Source organism: Plecotus auritus (assembly GCF_963455305.1).
Source record: "Plecotus auritus genome assembly, chromosome: 11".
Taxonomy (NCBI): Eukaryota; Metazoa; Chordata; class Mammalia; order Chiroptera; family Vespertilionidae; genus Plecotus; species Plecotus auritus.
The window spans coordinates 39,947,290-39,967,138 of record NC_137777.1 but is presented as its reverse complement, the minus strand read 5'-3'; the positions used below and the strand labels follow the sequence as shown (position 1 = coordinate 39,967,138).

General features: G+C 41.1%; 1 protein-coding gene across 1 annotated transcript in view; it reads left to right on the top strand.

Annotated features, from left to right (window-relative positions):
- SLCO5A1 (solute carrier organic anion transporter family member 5A1) overlaps nt 1–19,849 on the top strand; it is a 98,168-nt gene that overhangs the window by 36,737 nt on the left and 41,582 nt on the right. The window contains exons 3-4 of the mRNA XM_080646882.1: nt 836–968; nt 6,028–6,245. Coding sequence (XP_080503008.1) covers nt 836–968; nt 6,028–6,245 — 351 coding nt within the window. The remainder of the gene's footprint in view (nt 1–835; nt 969–6,027; nt 6,246–19,849) is intronic.

Here is a 19,849-nt window from a genome sequence, read left to right as displayed (position 1 = left end):
CATGACCTTCCAGTTCATAGGTCAACACTCAACCACTGAGCCACGCTGGCAAGGCTGATGGTGAAATTTTTTGAATAGAATGACAACCTTTCTGATCTACTGACAGTACGACCCCAGGCCCTGCCCGTTTGGACATGTGCCTTAAAAATTATTTTCTACTTCAGCTGTGGGTTAGTGCTTTCCGCTTGGGTTCTAACTCGGGCCGTTTAAGGAGATTTAGTAATCTTTAAGTCAGATTCCTCAGTTAACAGTAAACCAAACTCATTGTGAGATCTTTGATTCTAAAGTGGTGACTTGAAAATATTAGTGATTTGAGGGTGATTAAGAAGGTTGCCAATCCAACTGAATCCAGCTTCATGGCAAAATCTGGCCTTGAATTCCCTTAACCTGTTAGAATCTTCTAGCTGTGACAAGACATCTACTTTCCCCCTTTTTCTTACTGTTGAGACTACCTATTATATTCTCTTGGTTATTCAATGACCACCTCATTAACCACCCATGTCTGCACTTTCAGAAATGTAAACTTCATGGGTCTGGGGTATGTCCTGAGCCCTTATATTAAAAAATAAAACAAAATCAACCTAAAAGTTCTTCAAATGATTTGCATGCTCTAAGAGTACAACAGGCAACAGTTAAATAAAGGGCATGATTTGAAACCCAAATGTCAACATAGACACAATCTCTAAAGTTCTCTAAAGAGGGAATCTTTTCACTGTCTTTTTGGAAGTTGTTAGCTGGATTGAACTGCGACTTCTGCATGGTCTGACTGAAGTTAGATGACGGGAACGTCAGGAGCATGCCGCTATATTTCACGTTTCCCCTTCTGTCTTCTCAGCCATCATGTATGTCATGGGAGCTCTTGGTCCTGCAGTGGGATACTTATTAGGTGGACTTCTTATTGGTTTTTATGTTGATCCCAGAAATCCTGTTCAACTTGACCAGAATGACCCTCGTTTCATTGGAAACTGGTAAGAACTGTTTACTAAATTTTTCATTTCACTTATTATTAACGACAGAGTCACAGTACCCTTGTAGTTAACATAAATACTTCCCCGGGGGGAATATGAAAAATAGCCAAAAGCCACTGAGGAGGGGGTAGTAGGCAAAATAATAATCCCTCAACGTTATCTATGTCCCAATCCCCAGAATTTAGGAATGTGTCACCTTTTCCTGGCAAAGGGGACTTTGTAGATGTGATTAAGTTAAGGATCTTGAGATGGGGAGAATATCCTGGATGATCCTGGTGGACTCAATATAATCACAAGGGTCTTTATCAGGAAGAGAAGGAGGCAAGGAGGTCAGCGAAAGAAAAGGTGACCTGGTAACTGAGGCAGAGGTTGGCGTCATGCGCTTTGAAGAGTGAGGAAGGGACCACGGGCCACGGAGCAAAGGTGGGCTCTGGCTGGACAGGCAAAGAGGTAGGTGCTTCCTAGACCCCCCTGAAGGAACGCAGCCTTGCCAACCCATTTTAGATGTCTGACCTCCAGGACTATAAGATAATACATTTGTGTAATTTGTTAGAGCAGCACTAGGAAACTGATACAGACGGTTTGGGAATAACAGCTTAATCCCCATTGTTCAGGTTGGAGGCTGTTGGTTCCTTAATAGCAGAATGGAGGGGAAGGGTGATATGGCTGTGTTGGGACTTTCCTGTGTCCTTGAATCAAAGCTTTCATGATCTTTTCTGTGCCTTGAACATCGCCCCTCCCACTTTCTTATGATATTGTGTTTGTGCTTTGTCAACCCTCTCCCCCCTGCCCAGAAATCTAGCTCTACGTTCTCATCGGCACAGGCAGTGAATCTTTTCACGCAGGAGTAGTTTGTTCCCCATGAGAGGAGAGTGAGTTACTCGCTCACTTGCAAACCCTTAGCTGTCATGTTTAGGACTTAGAGAATGAGGACTCCACTTATTTATTCAGATAGCCAGGGCTTTGTTCGAGCCCTTCACAGCCCTCCACTTGGACATGAGTTCTTTTTTCATGACTGTAAGCAACAGAAAGTATTGTCCTAGATTCATTTGACATGCATTAGTAATAGGTATACGTTGATGAGAAATGTTCATTTTATACCAAGGAGAATACTGCAGTATCAGACATTAGTGTCGAGTAATTAGTTTCTAAAGGATTTCTTAGAGAACTATGTTCTGTGCTTCATTACAAGATAATAACCTCGTAACTCTGAGGTATGTGGGAATAATGCTTCACACTATTTATTTTCAAAGCAGTTAAAAATATTAATCAGGTTACAGAACACTTCTTATTTTCGTAAGTAATGCTCTCTGAAGATGGAAGTGCTAAGGTCTAGATGAGCCTGGCTTGGCAGAATTTTGAAATTATACAAAAGGAAGTTCCCTTGTCAGCATGAGGGGAATAACTCAGGAGTTTTCGGTGCTTGACTGATAGCGCAAGTTTTGGTCTCAACCACTGTTTTTTTGCAGTTTTGAAATAAATCAGAATAAGAGCCTTTTTGTTTTGTTCTCAGAAAACTAGATTATTAAACCATATTTATCAACATCCAGTGTATGAGCTGTGTTCTATGGAGGTGTTCATATGAAGAACAGTAGGGGACATCTGGTGGTGAGAGAGGCAAAGAGGACGAACGAGAGGGCTGAGAGAAAGAAGGTGCAGGAACTTTCAGCTTTCAAGTGCTTTATGCTGTCTTTAGAAAGTTTCCTAGTAGACATCAACCCAATTGTTTGCAAAGTGGAGTGATTAAGAGTGAACCCTTAGTTTAAACCCATAGTCCTCTGGGTTTCAACCCCAGTCTGCTACTGAATAGCTGTGTGACTTTGGGGAGGTTACTTAACTTCTCTGTGTCTCAGTTGTTGCTATTGTTTTTTAAACCCATAAAACGGGAAATAGTTAAAGTACTACTTCACCGGGTTGTTGTGAGGAATGAATGAGTCTATGTATGTAGAGTTCTAAATAGTTCTTGCTATATGATGTTTTAGTTATTATTCATTCCTTTGTATTTCATCAATGTTCAAGTAGTTTCATTCATTTTAAAGGCCCATTATTCTATAAATGATAAAATTCCTCAATAGAGAAATTTAAAGATGAATTTTGTTTATTGAGTAGCCCTGTTTGTAAGACTTCTACATTGAGCAAAGACATAGTTATTTGATACAATGTTATTTTTTTTAATACATTTTATTGATATTTTACAGAGAGGAAGGGAGAGGGATAGAGAGCCAGAAACATCGATGAGAGAGAAACATCGATCAGCTGCCTCCTGCACACCTCCCACTGGGGATGTGCCCGCAACCAAGGTACATGCCCTTGACCGGAATCGAACCCGGGACCCTTCAGTCCACAGGCCGACGCTCTATCCACTGAGCCAAACCGGTTTCGGTGATACAATGTTATTTTATCCCATGCCTAGCAGAATGATATATTTTTTCAATAAATAAATGTTGAAAGAGTGAAGGAATGAATAATACTAACATTTATTAGGCACTTTCTGTGTGTCAAGCATTGTACTAAGAGCTTTACACACTTTTCATTTTAAGCCTTACAACAACCTTGAGGAAAACTGATGCTCAGCAATTTGAATAACTGCCCCAAAGCTTCAGAGCCAGCGAGAGCTGGGATAAACTGAGTCAGTTTATCAATATACTTAACTGACCCTTTTAGTGAACAGTCTGCTCTGAGTAACGGTTCATAAAACAGACTTAAGAACCCTGGCTTTTCCATTTTGACTCTTATTTATGTTTCTTTTCCCAACACATGATGCACACTCTTCTTGTCTTAGCTGCCTTTCCTCAGGGTTCTCTGCAGCACCATCATTATGCCATGTGCTAACAACGATTTGTTGCTGTGGATCATGAAGAATGTAGGCTGCTTTGCTCTGCTTAGAAATGTCCCCAAACATTTATACTGTTCATTCACTATAATTCTTCTCCTTCTATATTTTCGCTCACTCTGGGCTACTATGAGTGTATCTGTAATGTTTGCATATAATTTTAAGGCAGTGGCTCTGGCTGGGGGTGTGGGAGCCCGAGAGCAGATCTACATGCAAACAAACAAAACGAGCTGCTGTGAAGTGATTGGTGACGGAGCAGGCATTTTGTTAGGTTCATTTTGTATGTTGTCTTATTGATTTTGATGACTCCAAAACAGTTCATTTATTTATTTATTTGTATAGCAAAGGTGGAAATTTATTTATTTTTTTATTATTTTTTTTAAAGGTGGAAATTTATTAAAGAACAGGTACAGACTCCCACGTGGGGAATGGGAAAGAATCTCACAGCACAGACTCCCACGTGGGGAGGGGGAAAGAGTCCCCACTCCAAAACAGTTTTTATTACTCCTTTTTCAGATGAGAAAGTGGGTTCGGGAAAGCAAAATATAAGTTCCCTAGGATCTTAGAGCTAGTGAGTGGTAAAGACAGGATAAAAACCCAGCTGTCTGAAGCCACAGCTCAAGAACTGTCCCTGAGGCTATGCTGCCTGCCCTCTTGTGGAGAGAGCATGAGAGGTCTAGGGAACTAAAGGTTGGGGAGACTGAATGTCAAGTTTGCAGAAAGAGATTCAAGAAAGGTTGATGAGCAGGGCCAGGTTAGTGAAGGCCTCGTGAGCAGCCACGTACTAAAGGGGCTAGAAAATATAGTAGCTATGTTTCCTGCAGACAAATGACTTTATTTTTTAAAAAAAACTATTTCATTCAATGTATTTATTCAAGACATTTTTTCAGTACCCGAATCTGTGTCAGGCACTGAGGTCATGATTATATTTTGAATAACTGAGATTGTGACAAGTCTGTCCTGGGCCATCTTCTCAAAATAAAGCCGCTTTCTGATTGTCCTAAAATCTTTACTTGATATAACTTTAAATATGTTTGAAAATAGCATGCTGGATTATTAATGACCTGTTCTAGGAATGATTCTCTCAGCTAACCTACGACCTTTAGCAACTAACAGCACTGTGATTGAGACACTACTTTTATAAATGAATTTTCACTTTGCAATTGATCTATATTCTCACTGGGTTGCATCCAACACTCATGCTTAGAATGCTGCTTGCATTCCGGTTACAGCCGACAGGGTGTTGATACAGAGGATGGAGTCTGAGCGTTCTTGAACTTGGAAGCTTTAAGGACACAGTTTGGAGTTGAGGAATCCTAGTTAGAAAGAGCTGCTCTGTTAGGCAGGACCAGGGGCTATTTGCTAAGAAAAGGTCGAAAGGGGACTGAGGGATTACCCCTGGAGTATTATGCAAGCAGGAAGCCTAAGACCATAAACACAGAACTCTACTGCAAGGCTTGAGGTTGACGTCTGCTCTGTATTGCTTCCTAGTTTCTGCAGCAAGGCAACCTCAGATGAGTTCAAAGACAGTCTCAGTTCTACAGCACTCAATTCTACATCCCCTAAGTATCTTTCGGACACACATTTCCTCTCTCTGAACTTTTATAGGATTCATGCTCTATTCCACCTGATCTAACAATTATATACATTCCTGCATTTCTTGGAGATATATATTTAGCTCACTTGTAACTAGGTTGTAATTCTTGAAGTAAGGATCAAATGAAATGTCATTGGTGGCTAAGTATGGAGAGGACCAGCTAAGAGTGCTCAATATATTAAGTGCTTGCAGAAAAATATTTGAGTGCCAATCAGCAATACATTCGACACGAAATAGTAATTATTTTCTTCTAAGAAAAAAGTGTCCACAAAGCATGCTATAGAGTCTGTATTATTTTTCTATTAAACTTGAGTTATTGGTTTATTATAAAATACACATTGTAGCAGGACTAACACATATGTGCTTAAAAATACTTGAATGAAATTCTAGGTTGCTTATTATAATGTTTATCATGCATGTAATTATTGGGTGGATTTCTCATTTATCCCACAGAAAGGGAGGATTCCTATGTTTTCTTAGGTTGTTCAACCCCCTACTGTTTAACAATTTATGAGGGTCGAAGGTTTTTTTCCTGGAGAATTTTATCACCACAAACTTCTACTTTGCTAATTTGTCCTCACTCACAATGCAAAGGCCATAAATGCTATTCCCGTTTCCCACTGTTTTAGGTGGAGCGGATTCCTCCTTTGTGCCGTTGCAATGTTTCTTGTGATATTCCCAATGTTTACTTTTCCAAAAAAGCTTCCGCCTCGACACAAGAAGAAGAAAAAGAAAAAATGCTCTGTTCATGCTGTTAGCGATGACGACATTATGAAGGAGAAATCAAACAATCATGAGCACGTGGACAAAAAAGTTTCTTCTATGGGATTTGGAAAGAATATCAGAGGTAAAGTATGTCTTCTGAATAAATATGTGCCTGGTACTTCCAATCAGTGTGACTCAGACTGTGGTCCCAGGCCAGTGCTGCCCACAGCTGTTACTGGTCTGAGACGAGATCAGTGCTGAAACTGAGAGTAGTAAGCATTGGGAAACTTTTAAAGAAATTTGACAGAGTCATTTTATGCCTGTTGAATCTAATAGAGATAATAAAAAATTGGGCTTATATTTTATACATATTAAAAAAATTTCTTTTTTAAAAAAATATTGATTTCAGATTGGAAGGGAGAGGGAGAAAGAGAAACATCAATGATGAGAGAGAATCATTGATCGGCTGCCTCCTACACGCCCCACACTGGGGGTTGAGTCTGCAACCTGGGCATGTGCCCTGACCCAGAATCGAACCTTGATCTCCTGTTCATAGGTCAGCGTTCAACCACTGAGCCACGCCAGTTGGGCTAAAAATTTATTTTCTTCATTTTTTAATGGATTTTGCAAAAAGCAACAGTATATGATAGACTGGAAATAATAATAATAAAATAATTGTTCCCCACAGATAGTTTGAGAAGCACTGATTTAGACCCAAAGATACATTTCTATATATCATTTACTATATTTAGAGATGTCTGATTTTTAAAAGTACTTATTGCATTATATAATGGATGGTTTGTGTCAGGGGAATGGTGGGTCTGGTATTTTGGCTTGATCCTTCTATAAATATAAAACCTAGCCCTAGACAGAGATCTCATCCAACAGTGACTCAGCCAAGTGCTTGTAAGTGGACAGAGAGAAGGCAGCTAGGGGTGGGCCGCCCAACCCAGTGTAAAAGCATCCAGAAAGTCTCAGTGATGTGTACTGGTCTGTTTTTTCACTTTTATTTCTTTTAAAAATAATGACTCATTATAGCTAGATTAGGCAATCTCACACCTAACCAATTTAACTGAATCTCATCCAGCCCGTCTTTGTCCAGCAGTCAGTATATCTGTTGAGTGGCAAGAAATCCCTCTAATCCAAGAAACCTATAGTGCTGCACTCCCATTAGCTCCTGCTATTTCCTGAATTCCCTGAAATGATTTTCATGAAATTATGAAGCACGACCTCTGTCAAGTGCTTACTGTTTTAGGGAGAATGTACCTAGACACAATATCACCTCACGTTGACCACATACACAGGAAAGCAAAGAGATACCTGCTGGGCCTAGAAAAAGTTGCTTATATTTTATGGAACTATTCCTGCAGCCTAAGAACAATTACGTTTAGATCGGATTATTTTCAATGACCGCATTTGTTCAAAGCAAGCCAAGTGACATCTCACTGGACATGCTTCTTTCCTGTTAAGTTTTGGATTGGCCTCCCCACCCCCGTCATCCTTTTCTGACAATGTATGTTTTGGAACTGCCAAAATGACTTCTACTCTCATAACATAAAGAATTCTCTGGATGAGTTCTTACCCCGTGGACCAGCCCATCGTTTTCCATGTATGTTATTATGGACTATTATGGTTGCTACCAAAAGAGTGAATAAAAAAAATTTAGTGGAGATCAAGGTTGATGTTAAAGAACTTATAATACAGGAGTAGACTCAGAATCTTAACTTACAGAGAGTATAAAGTAGATTCAAGGGGAGAACTAAAGACATAGGTAAGCTAAAACTGTATGTTTGTTAGCTTAGGAATAGATAACCTGAAATACATGCTGTATTGTACAGTAGAGAAAAGAGAGAAGATTGATACCAAATACCAACAGCGGAAACTATTGTTGATGGGAACAGCCTTCTTCTGGGGGATGCTGTTGGGGCTCCATCCTCCTTCCAGACCTTTCTGTCTTCCTGGTGGAGGCCACCTGCCAGTACCTACATCATTTGCCGGAAGGTTTTCTTTGTAGGCAGGGAAACTGCTGGGCTCCTGCTTGAGACAGGTTCAAGTGCCAAGGAATGAACACCTGGCCTCCCCGCAGCAAAGCAGTCTTAAGCATGGCTGATGATCACCCAGCTCATGGGCCAGACAATTCTTCATCCTTTGTAGGCTGAGCTCACTGCCCCAGCACCATGTCCACATTCCCTGTCCCCAATCTCCCAAATAAACAACGTGGACTTGAATCCTTATCTCAGGACCTGCTTTTAGTGGGGGACATGCACTTAGGCAGGCAGATTCAAAAGTGACAAAAGTAATCACAAAATTATTTTTCAGAATTGAATCTATGCACTGTCTTCTTGTGCTGCTCAGGGTGGCTTCCTGTCATCTTTTCGATGCTCAGTTTCATGGTTCAGGATATTTTCTTTTAAAAGAAAGAGTAAGAGGAGTCTTATAACATTTGTTTCTATTTCTGATTTTCTTGTCAGTATCTCTGATAAATCCTCAGCTTTCTCACCGTACTCTCTGCCTTAATGCTGATGACTGATGTCATTCCTGCAGCCAAATCTCCTGATTCAGACATAGAGCTGGTTCCTTTCATTACTTCCACTTTTCCTGGATTCCCTAATTGTATCTAGACTGGAACCTCAAGAGCCACCTTTTCCTGTGAAAAAGGAATCCTATTTTAGTGGGCTGATAAAGTGAAAATGTTCTGCTAAAAGTGATTCAAATGATGTTGATAATATTAGAATAATGTTCTGTTAGAATATATAGAGTTAATTCATACTTATCTTGCATGTATTGACTTCCTTTAGAGCAGTGGTCGGCAAACTCATTAGTCAACAGAGCCAAATATCAACAGTACAACGATTGAAATTTCTTTTGAGAGCCAAATTTTTTAAATTTAAACTTCTTCTAACACCACTTCTTCAAAATAGACTCGCCCAGGCCGTGGTATTTTGTGGAAGAGCCACACTCAAGGGGCCAAAGAGCCGCCTGTGGCTTGCGAGCTGCAGTTTGCCAACCACTGCTTTAGAGTATCTAATACCTACACCTATGGGAAATGAAATCAGACCTATAGTCTAATATTTAAACTGATTTTCAAAAGAACAAATAAAAATGTGGGGGAATCATTTCATTGTTGACATAATTCATGTTACAAAGGTCTTAAAGAATGATTACTAAGATTTCCTTTGAGTTAAATCTGAGCTTGATTCCAAGATCTTCTTTTCCCTTGTTCTTTCTTTAAAAGATGTATTTTCATTGATTTTTAGAGAGAGAGAGAGATAGAAACATTGATGAGAGAGAAACATCTATTGGCTGCCTCCTACACACTCCCTACTGGGGATCAAGCCCGCAACCCCAGCATGTGCCCTGACCGGGAATCAAACCATGACCTCTTGGTACACGGGTTGACACCCAACCACTGAGCCACCCAACCACTGGACTCCCTTGTTCTGTTTTCTGGGGCAGGGCTTCTTGGGGCCTTTATTTTATACAGGGTGGGGCAAAAGTAGGTTTATAGTTGTGAGTATGGGAAGCACAATGTTTATTCTTGTATTACTTATTAATTGTATTATTTTTCATATGAACAACTGTATATAGAATTTGGATATTAATAATAGCTTCTTCAGAGAGGAGGTGGAAAGAAAGTTTAGTTAATACTTCCTTAAAAAGAAAATTATTTGGGCCATACTGAATAGCCCCTTTATGGAAAGTTCTACCACAGAGAATACTAGAAGAAAATGTACGATACTTTCCACCCCACCTCCATGTTGTAATGATAGACATTGGGAAAATCTGACTCGGTGTTTCTTGATTCTCATTATAAATTATGCAGGAATAAGACTGTTTTAAAACACCACAAAGGAGAAAAGTAGAATTTTTAGTGTGTCTGCATCACCTATCCATAAAGAGACTAGCATTGATTGCATCAAACTCTTATCAATAAAAATAAACACTTAAAATATTTAAGTGGATCAATTTTCCAGAGTTTCAAAATCCAGCATTTTAGTCTTCCAAATTTAACTGTTTATCTTCCTCAATGGAAAACGTTTGGTGGCAGTTAATCACAAGAACAATTTTATTTTTTGTGTCCACTTTTATATTTTTAAGCTTAATTGCTTAGCATTATGAACAAGCATAAAATATAACAGATTTTTCTCTGCCAAACTTTGTCTGTGTTAGAGTGTGATATGTTTGCAATACTAACTTCATAAAGAGTTACTCTGAGGTGATGAATGGATTTAAAGAGACCATTGAAAGTTACAGAAATTTGATCACTAGGGGATTATGTTTTCATTATTATTTTTTAGAAATATTTTTTTTATTGATATCAGAGAAGAAGGGAGAGGGAGATAGAAACATCAATGATGAGAGAGAATCATTGATCAGCTGCCTCCTGCACACCCCCTACTGGGGAATGAGCCTGCAACCCGGGCATATGCCCTGACTGGGAATCAAACCATGACCTCCTGGTCCATAAGTTGACACTCAACCACTGAGCCACGCCGGCCGGGCTGTCGTCATTATTTAAGCAGCTCTTCCCTCTATAGAAAGTGCTGTCCTCTGCGCTGTGTCAGATGTGAAGGCAGTGAGCCAGGGTTTGCCCTCCGGCAGCTTACAGCCCACCGAGGGCGACAGGACAGGCACAGGTGGGAATCTATAAAGACCACAAAGGAGGCTGGACACATGGCGTGAGGTTCAAAGGCAGGCAGGGGAACATGTCGCTGAGGGATCAGGAAAGGTTTCGTGACCCTTGGAAGACAGGGAGAATTCCAGTAGGTGGAGGGGGGTGGTGGGAGAGCAGAGGCAAGCTCAGACTGTGCAGATGTGTTTGAAAGTGCCGAATACGTGCATTGTGGTTGGTGGGTGGACATGCGAGGCCGAGGCCTGGGAGATGAGGTTCAGAAGGCGAGGTGGGGCCCTAAGGTGTGTGGAGATCTGGAGCTCTGGCCTGTAACTGGAGTCATCCCTAACGGGCGGTGGGGCGGTCTGAGCGGCCTTCGGCAGCCCTCCTCTAGGCAGATTATGGAGGCAAAGGAGTGGAGTGGAAGGAGGGGGTCCAGGCAGAAAGCTATGGACACAGCCCGAGTGAGAGGTGATGATGGTTTTGACGAGTAGAGAAGGAAAGGGCAGAAGCCTCTATCTCCCTCTTCTATCCCTGCCCCTTTCCATTGCCTTCAACTCAACAGCCAGAAGGATCCTGTTAAAATACCTCTCCTCTGCTCGGAGCCTCTGTGGTCTCCCACGTCACTCACAGAAAAGTCCCTTCCCGATGCCACCTACTGGGCTGCGATCTGACCCCTGGTTACCTGTTTGACCCCATCTCTTTCTTGCAGTCCCATTTGGTTATTCGGCTCCAACCACATTGAGGAATATGTCTCAAATGTGCCAGGCATAGTGTCACCTCAGGCCTTTGCACTTGCCGGGAAGGCTCTCTCCTCGGTCCCCTCACACCTTCGGGATGTAACTCGAAGGGTCCTTTTTCAGTGAGGCCTCGCTTAGTCATCCTAAGAGATCTAAAAATCTCCACCCTCCTCCCCAAAGCTCCTTATCGCCTTTCCTCCTTTATTTTTCTCAACAGTCATCACTATCTAATGTACTCTGTATTTTACTTATTTATATTATTATCACTGCAATGAGAAAGGAAGCTTAATGAAGGCAAGGCATTTTTTTTTTGTTCATCATGTTCCCTGATGAATTTACACCACCATGTAAATTCCTCTGCATATTTGAGGAATGCATATTGAATGATGAGTGTTAGGTCCACGCCGACAGGAACCAGGTCAAGAGACGCTGTGAGAGTTTAAGAAATTTTATTACATTCTCTCACAGCCGGCTGAGACCAGTATATCGGTGTCAGCGCCGAGGGAGTGTTTGTGTTCTCTTATATAGGGACTGGGGCAGGGTTGCACCAGCCAGTGGGGGTAGCTGCCCGAACAACAGGACATCCTTGGGAGATAGAAAAACTTGGCCAGGCAGAGGGGAGCGCCCGCGTCAGTTGGGGAGTGTATCTTAAATTCTGCAGGTGCAGGCCGTTTGCTTCAAGCTATGAAAAACAAAACAAACTTACAGCAATATATTTCAGAAAACACGTCCAAACAGGAGAGGCCAGAGGTAGTGCATCCTAACAATGAGGAGGAAAGGAAGAGATTGTGTCTGTAGAATGTGGCGACTGATACAGCAATGATGGGGAGGGAGGTACCAAGGGTGGTTTCAGGGTTCCAGCCTCAGGTCGTGGGGAGAGGAACTAGTTGAGAGGGGCAGAAGGAAATCAGTTCTCAATCGGAGTTACCCAAGAACATCTGGAACTATTGCATGTGGCCCGTAGCTTGGCATTTAAAATCTAGCATAGTATGCACTATGCTGGGGTCAATCCTTGATTCAGCACAGAGAGGGATGGCCAAGAGCCTCGTGCCACTAGCTCTGTTGCAAAGTTCCTTTGCCAAATTGCACTTCAGTTTTATGTTTGCAGCTTCTATTGAAAGCCGGTGCTTGAATTTCCCAGTTTGCCGTAGGCGCCTGGCTCAGTGCCCCTCATATAAAACCCTATTGCTTGAGAACAGTGGTTCTTCAGCTTAGCCTGCGGATGCACCATGCGGGCTTCTTCAAACCCAGAGTGTCCGATCCAGGTGGCCTGGGGTGGAGCCTGAGAACATGCATGTGTAGCAGGTTCCCAAATGATACTGGCTCTGGTGGTCCAGAGACCACACTGTAAGAATCACTGCCCTAGAACACGGGCAAAGCTTTGTTTTCCATGAAGAAGTCAGAGTGTTTCTGCTAACGAGAAGACCGCCGTTTGCTTTGGAGTCAAATTGGAAGCCCAGGGAGGGTCTGATAGACCAGTTCAATTATTTTCTCTGGTTTTGATCTTCTGCTCTACTTACACCTTATTTATCTCTAATGCTTTGTTTCATTTCTTTTTTACATTTATTTTTATGTGCATGTGTTTTCTTGTGATAAGCTAAACCTTTAGACTTGGACTTATAGCGTATGAGGGAAAAGGTAAATGGTAACAGGCCTGGCAAAGAATTCCTAAAAAAGAAAGCACTTCCTTTATACTCAGTGCAAGTGGACTGTGGGTTTACTCGTCGGATGGCACCTCCCTGGGAAGACATATAGAAATACTCATTAGTTCCGGATTTAAGGGCGCAGGATATTATTGTGGCCAGCAACCACCAATGATGGATTTGGGGCCCCAACGGCTTCCCTTTGTGTTCATTGTCTGCAGCTAAGTATCTCAGGAGCTCCCCCTGCAGCAGGAAAGGCCTTGGCCCACGTGTTGTGGATGGGCAGGAGAAATTGGCGTGCTTTCATGGGGAGCCCAGGGCACCATTAGTTTAAAAGAAAATGAGCAAGAATGAAATGGATGAAGAGAGAATGGACAGGACAGTTGGGTCCTATTTGGCCATGTTATGTATGAAGAGCCACTTTGGTTTTGCTTTTACAGAAAGATAAGACTGAAAATAGCTCGATGCTCCTGGGCATCGGAAAGTCGTATCTGCGCTATGCCCATGAGAGGTACGGGATGGCGCAAGACCCACAGGCTATCCGGGGAGTTACTGAGGTGTCCACTGCATGGGGAGGGTGTGTTTCCACCTGCTCACTGATGGCCCAGAAGGCTTAAAAGTATACAAGCAGTAAAAACTTAAAGATCTGAGGTAAAGGAAAAATTAAATGCTCATGTTGAGTGCTTATGAAAGAAGGGGATCAAGGGATTTCATGGCGAGGGGGTAATGGAAATGGTTTTAGAATTTGAATTCATGGAGGAGTCTGAATGACGTCAGGGAAAGGTCAGTGTCATTGCCCTGGCTGGTTTGGATCAGTGGGTAGAGCGTTGGCCTGGGGACTGAAGGGTCCCTGGTTTGATTCCAGTCAAGGGCACATGCCTGGGTTGCGGGCTTGATCCCCAGCAGGGGGCGTCCAGGAGACAGCCAATTAATGATCCTCTCACCATTGATGTTTATCTCTCTCCCTCTCCCTTGCTCTCTGGAATAAAAATAATACATATATATATATATATATATATATATATATATATATATATATATGAAAGGTCAGTGTCATTGAAAGAAAAATTTATTACTTACACTAGAGGCCAGATGCATAAAATTTGTGCAAGAGTAGGCTTCCTTCTGGCACCTGGGATCCGGGCTTCCCTCACAGCCCCGGCTTCGTCTAGATTACGTCCGGTTTAATGAGCATATTACGCTTTTATTATTATAGGTTATTACTTACAGGAGAAGGGTCATGTCATGCCATGCAGAGCCACAGGGAAGCACCAGGAGTAGTTGGGAAATAAAAGACAGGGGTTGGGGAGAAGCCAGGGCCACCGCTTTTATTGAGGTGTCCATGGGAAGACAAGGCAGGGCGGAGTGAATAACTCCAGTGGGCTCTGGGCTGCAGCGTGGTCTCTAGTTGTCTGCTGGCCCTGGGTGATTTAGGGCAGAGGAAATACTGGCTTGGTGTGTGTGAGTTAGACAAGTTGGTGATTGAGACTGTGTGTTCCCAGCGGAGCCCTGGCTATTTCTGATAATTGGAAGTTCATCTCTTTCTAGCCAGCAAGATTTTTATGTCAAAACATTGTGAAATACAGAAAAAACCCCATATAGCTATATTATATGATTAATATAATAACTTAGGTGGTACAACCACTGTGGACTCCCCCCACCTGACTGCTATGATTATTGTATGGTGTTCCCTCCTCTCCATCTCACCTTCCCTCTTCCCACCCTCAAGGCTGAGGCCTTGGGTCCTGCCCATGTACTTTGAAAAGCACCTGTCTCCTGACCATATCATGCTATTTTATAATTTCTCAACCTTTTATATAACAAGGACCCCCACTCCTGGTGTTTCCATTTTTACTATTGTTCTTTTTGTGCCCAGTATGAATTCTATGTCATGTTTGACTTAGTCCAGTTAAGCCACTTTTATGTGCTTGTTCAAGTGACACTTCCCTCACATTTTACTTTTTTTAAAGAAATTAGCGTTATGTAAGACTTAGGAAGGGAGGAGACTGGCTCCCAAACATCATTCTAATTATTGAGCTAGATGGCTGGCAATACCTATCCTAATAAAGCTTCTCTATTTCTTTGTTTCTTTTTCTCTTTCACAAATATCTTTACTGAGCAGTTACTATAGAAATGAAGAACTCGGGATCCATGTATGAAAAGTTACAGTCCTTGTCCTTAAAGGGAGGTTGAAGGGAAAATAGACACAATAAAGTATAAGTGGAGACGTGCATCCTCAGGAAGGTTGAAAGGAGAGGAGGAAGGAGTTCCTGAGTTAGCTGCCTGCATCAGAGACGACTTCTCCTGGACCAGGGATGGGGAACATCCAGCCCGTGGGCCGCGGGAGGCCCAAGAAATCAGTTGGTTTGGCCCTGCCAAGGCATTAGGGGGAGTTGATTAAATGTTTGACCAAATGTGGCAGGCTAGCTTTTAAGTTGATGATTGTGTATGGCCTGTGAGCGATGTTACAAGTATCCATATGGCCCCTGACAGAAAAAAGGTTCCCACCCCTGTCTTGGAGGATGGCACGTTGCTGCATCCCCTTAGAATTACAGTTTTGGGGGGGGGTTGTTCATAGAATATAAAAGTAATGTATGTGCCTGGTGGGAAATTTGAAAGTAGGTAAAAGTATATTTACATTCAGTAAGGCTGGATTCCAACCTCATTCCTGAACATAAATGCTTACATTTATTTACAATGGAAACATATGTTTTGAAACTAGATAGACGTGGTGGTCACACACCACTGTGACTAAGCTAAAAGCCTTGAGGTTTTAGTGTCAGCTTGCCCTTAGGGTAGGATGTCAGCTTTCAGTGATCACTGTCAAGATTTCATCTCTCCTTCATCCTGAGTTTTGCTGCATCTTTGATTTTACAATGACACAGTTATAAGCGACACCAAGAAACTTACCTATCTATGTCCTGCAGCATAAAAATGAGGTGTCTGGCTGCAAATGGATGGATTTAGCACCCTCTTTGCTGACTTAGGTTTTAGAACTTGGTGTTTTTGAAATAATTTTGGATTTACGTAAAAGCCACAGAAGCAGATCGCAGAACGCCTGTGTACCCTGCACCTCTATTCCCCAATTGCTGACATTTTGACCCACCTGAGAAATTGAAGACATGATGCTCTCCTGCCCGCTAATACTTTCATGTGTGTTTGCTCAGTACAAGGACACGCTCCTATGTGACCACAGGGCAGCCAGCAAAGTCAGGAAATTCACATCGATCCCAGGTTACCACTCAGACCACAGGTCCCATTCAGATGTTGCCCATTATCCCCACAATGCCCTTTATGTCCAAGATCCAGTCCAAAAGTACACGTATTTAGTTTGTGTCTCTTTCATCTCTGTCATTCTGGATAAGTTCCTCATCTTTTTTCTTTTTTTTTTGTCTTTTATGACCTTTATCTTTTTAAAAAGCATAAGGCAATAACTTTGTAGATATTGTTCAACGTGGCTTTAATGACGTCACCCCCTGATTTAATGCCCTTTCGTAGACATACCACTGAAATGGTGCCGTGCTCAGCACACGGTAACAGAGGCCACACAGTGCGACTTTGCCTTGTAACCAGTTAGGTGAACTTTCATCACTTGGATGAGAATGTATCTGCCTGGTTCCTCCACTGTAAAGTGAATAGGAAATCGCAATTATAAAGCAATAAATAATTCATAGGTACTTTGTGTCAATCCCCATTATTTGCAGAAGTTGTGTTCTATAGAGTCATCAGGAGCACTGATGTAGCCAAGACTGAAGCATTGCTCCAGGGGAGATGCAGGGCTGGATTCCTGCCACAACATTGTGACCAACCCACCAGTCCGTAACCTTGCTTTATGTGTGTTTCTGTTCAACGACACTTACTGAACATACATTGTTGATTCATTAACATTGAACCCGTGGCCAGCAGCACTGTACCTCCTGCCTGAGAGAAGCTTATCTAACACGTACTTTCTCTGGGAGGCATGTCCCAGCCTCTTGCACTTAGAACCACTACGCAGCACTTCAGCACTATGCTTGGGGGTGGCAGGACATTTTAAACCATGAAATAACCAAAAGCACAAAAATGCAAAAAATGTAACAATGTATTGTGAAAAGGACGCTTGTTTACAGTGCGAGCTGAAACAAGAGGGCCTTGTGCAACCTCAGCCAAGAATGTGCATCCTGCGACTCCCAAGTCTTGGCATTTTGTGCATGTCCTCGGTTGGCCATGTGCTGCTAGTGCTGATTTTATGGTTACAGATCCATTCTAGCGAGCAGGTGAATTTGCAAATACTGAATCTGCGAATAATGAGGATTGACTGGATCTTGTTCCTGTTAAACTCTAACTCACCATTTTTAGCATCAACTGAGCTCAGATCGTTGCACATTTGGCCACTGGGAATCCTTCGTGCTATCTTTCTGAAATGTCCCCATCACTTTTTGAGCACTTCTTTATTTTCTTGTTCAGCAGGATTTTCCAGGCTCATCTTGCGTTTTCTCTGCCCCAGCTCTGAAGTTAGACAATTCTCCAAGAAGGTCAATGTCATTTTAGTGGAAAATGACATTGAGAAACCAAGAACTGGGTGCTAGGTGGGCTCATTGCTACTAAAGTGTCATTATATCTAAACCCTGTTAATACACAGAGTTAGGAAATGTATACACAGGGTGGGGCAAAAGTAGATTTATAGATATTTATATGGAAAATAATACAATAATAATAATAATATAAGATAAACTGTGTTTCGCATATTCACAACTGTAAACCTACTTTTGCTTCACTCTGAGGGTACACATACACACAATTTATTATCTATCATTGATTGATTATCATATGTATGTATGTATGTATGTATCATCTCATGAATTCATACCAATACTTTCAGTTCCAATCTTATACCTAACTGTCTCCTTTCTGTATTTGTACCTCCTTTCTCTGGCAGTTAAAAAACCAATTCCCATTATTCTCAATGTCTAGACTCATTTGCTCACTCCCCCTGTGTCCAGCCCCACCAGCCAAAGACACAACCCTGGGTACCTGCAGGGCATGTAGGCTGAAAGTTAGCCAGCAAAGGGGAAGGAGGAAGGTGGAAGAATCAAGGAAAGTAACGTGAAGTTGTTGAAAGTCTGAACTTTGGATAAATTCTGCTTAAATAATAGCAGGCTTTTTTTTTTTTTTTAAATGAAAGAGAAGGGAGAAACATTACATGTATTTTTAGTTACCTTTGAAATTAGAAGGTTACTTTATCATACCAAATGGGTATAAAAGAAAAACCAGTTTGATATAAATAGTATCTTTTAAAATATTCATGTTACCTTCTTGGATTAAAGTAATTTATTTTATATTTTTCCCAGATGTTTCAGATTTAACACATTGGCTTTTTAATATAACAGTAAACTTAATATAACAGCTGAATCTTTAAATGTTGATATGAAATCTTAACTTTCTAATTTTTAAAGTTTGGATATGACATTTTGATTTGCAGTGTTTATAAGAGAACAGTCGGAAATTTTATGAAGTACTTTGATTATATCTTTTTTCTGGTGTGTTTTTTCATGTTAAAAAATTAAGTTTGCATCTTAATTTTCTCTTTAAAATGTTCATTTAAACTTTAACTAAATTAAGCTATAGAACATACAAATTAATTTACAGTTAAAAATGATAATAGTGAATAGTCTTGCCTTCTGAAGTTTTAAATTCCTGTGAATAGCCTATAAATTATAGCTTTAACAACAGTTGCTGCTTAATTTTTATGAACTGATTGTATGTCATATCATGAAATAACTGTTCTGATCACTGAGATGACTGACTGTAAAATAATGCAGCTGACCTTTTCTTTAAGGTATGTAAACATTACATGAATGTGAGTTAATTCACGTGATAAACATGCCCAAAATACAAAACTATATATACAAAAATTTCCTTATTCTTCTTTACGAATTTTCCATTCACAGAATTTCTTGGTGTTATATATGTTGAGATGTATACATTTGACTACATGTAAATATATTTTTGTTTTTTTATTTTTACATAAATATTATATATAAATATATGATCTATGATATATTAAATAAAATATAAATATATTATATGCAAATGTAATTAAATGTAATATAAACATATTATAGAAATATATATACGTATATGAATATATGAAATATTATATATTTATATACACATGTATATTTCTGCAGCAGCTGGCTTTATTCATTAATAAAAATATTGATTGGAGTTCCTTTTATGCCAGTACATGCAGCTTATTTCAGGTGTAATTACTGCATAGTATTTTATTATATGGCTGGTGCCATAATTTAAACACTTCCCGTTAACGGACATTAAGGTGTTTTTTCCTAACATTTTGCTGTTACAAGCAGTGAATGCCGACATGAAAATACTTGCACATACATCTTGAGGCATATATTGGGCAAGTCCTGTGAAATAAATGCCTACAGTCGAGGAATAGACTTCTCTCTTCCTTGCGAGGCAGCTGGGCAGGTGGAGAGCCCCAGCTCTGGGCTGTCCTGCTCCTTTGGAGATTTCTCTTTGTTCCAAAGTCCCTGAATTGTCTGATCTGGTGGCCTTACCCATGTGCCCTTGTAGCTGTATTATTTCCTGAGGCTGGAAGATCAGCTGTCCAGTCACGTGCCAGTTCCTCTGCTCTGGGTGCCATCTGGTGCCAGGGAGATGGCACCCAGATGTCATTTTCTCGGGGGAGTTTTAGTTGGGTGAAGTGAAAACTGTAATTTAGGGTTATGTTGCAGGTACTTCACACATT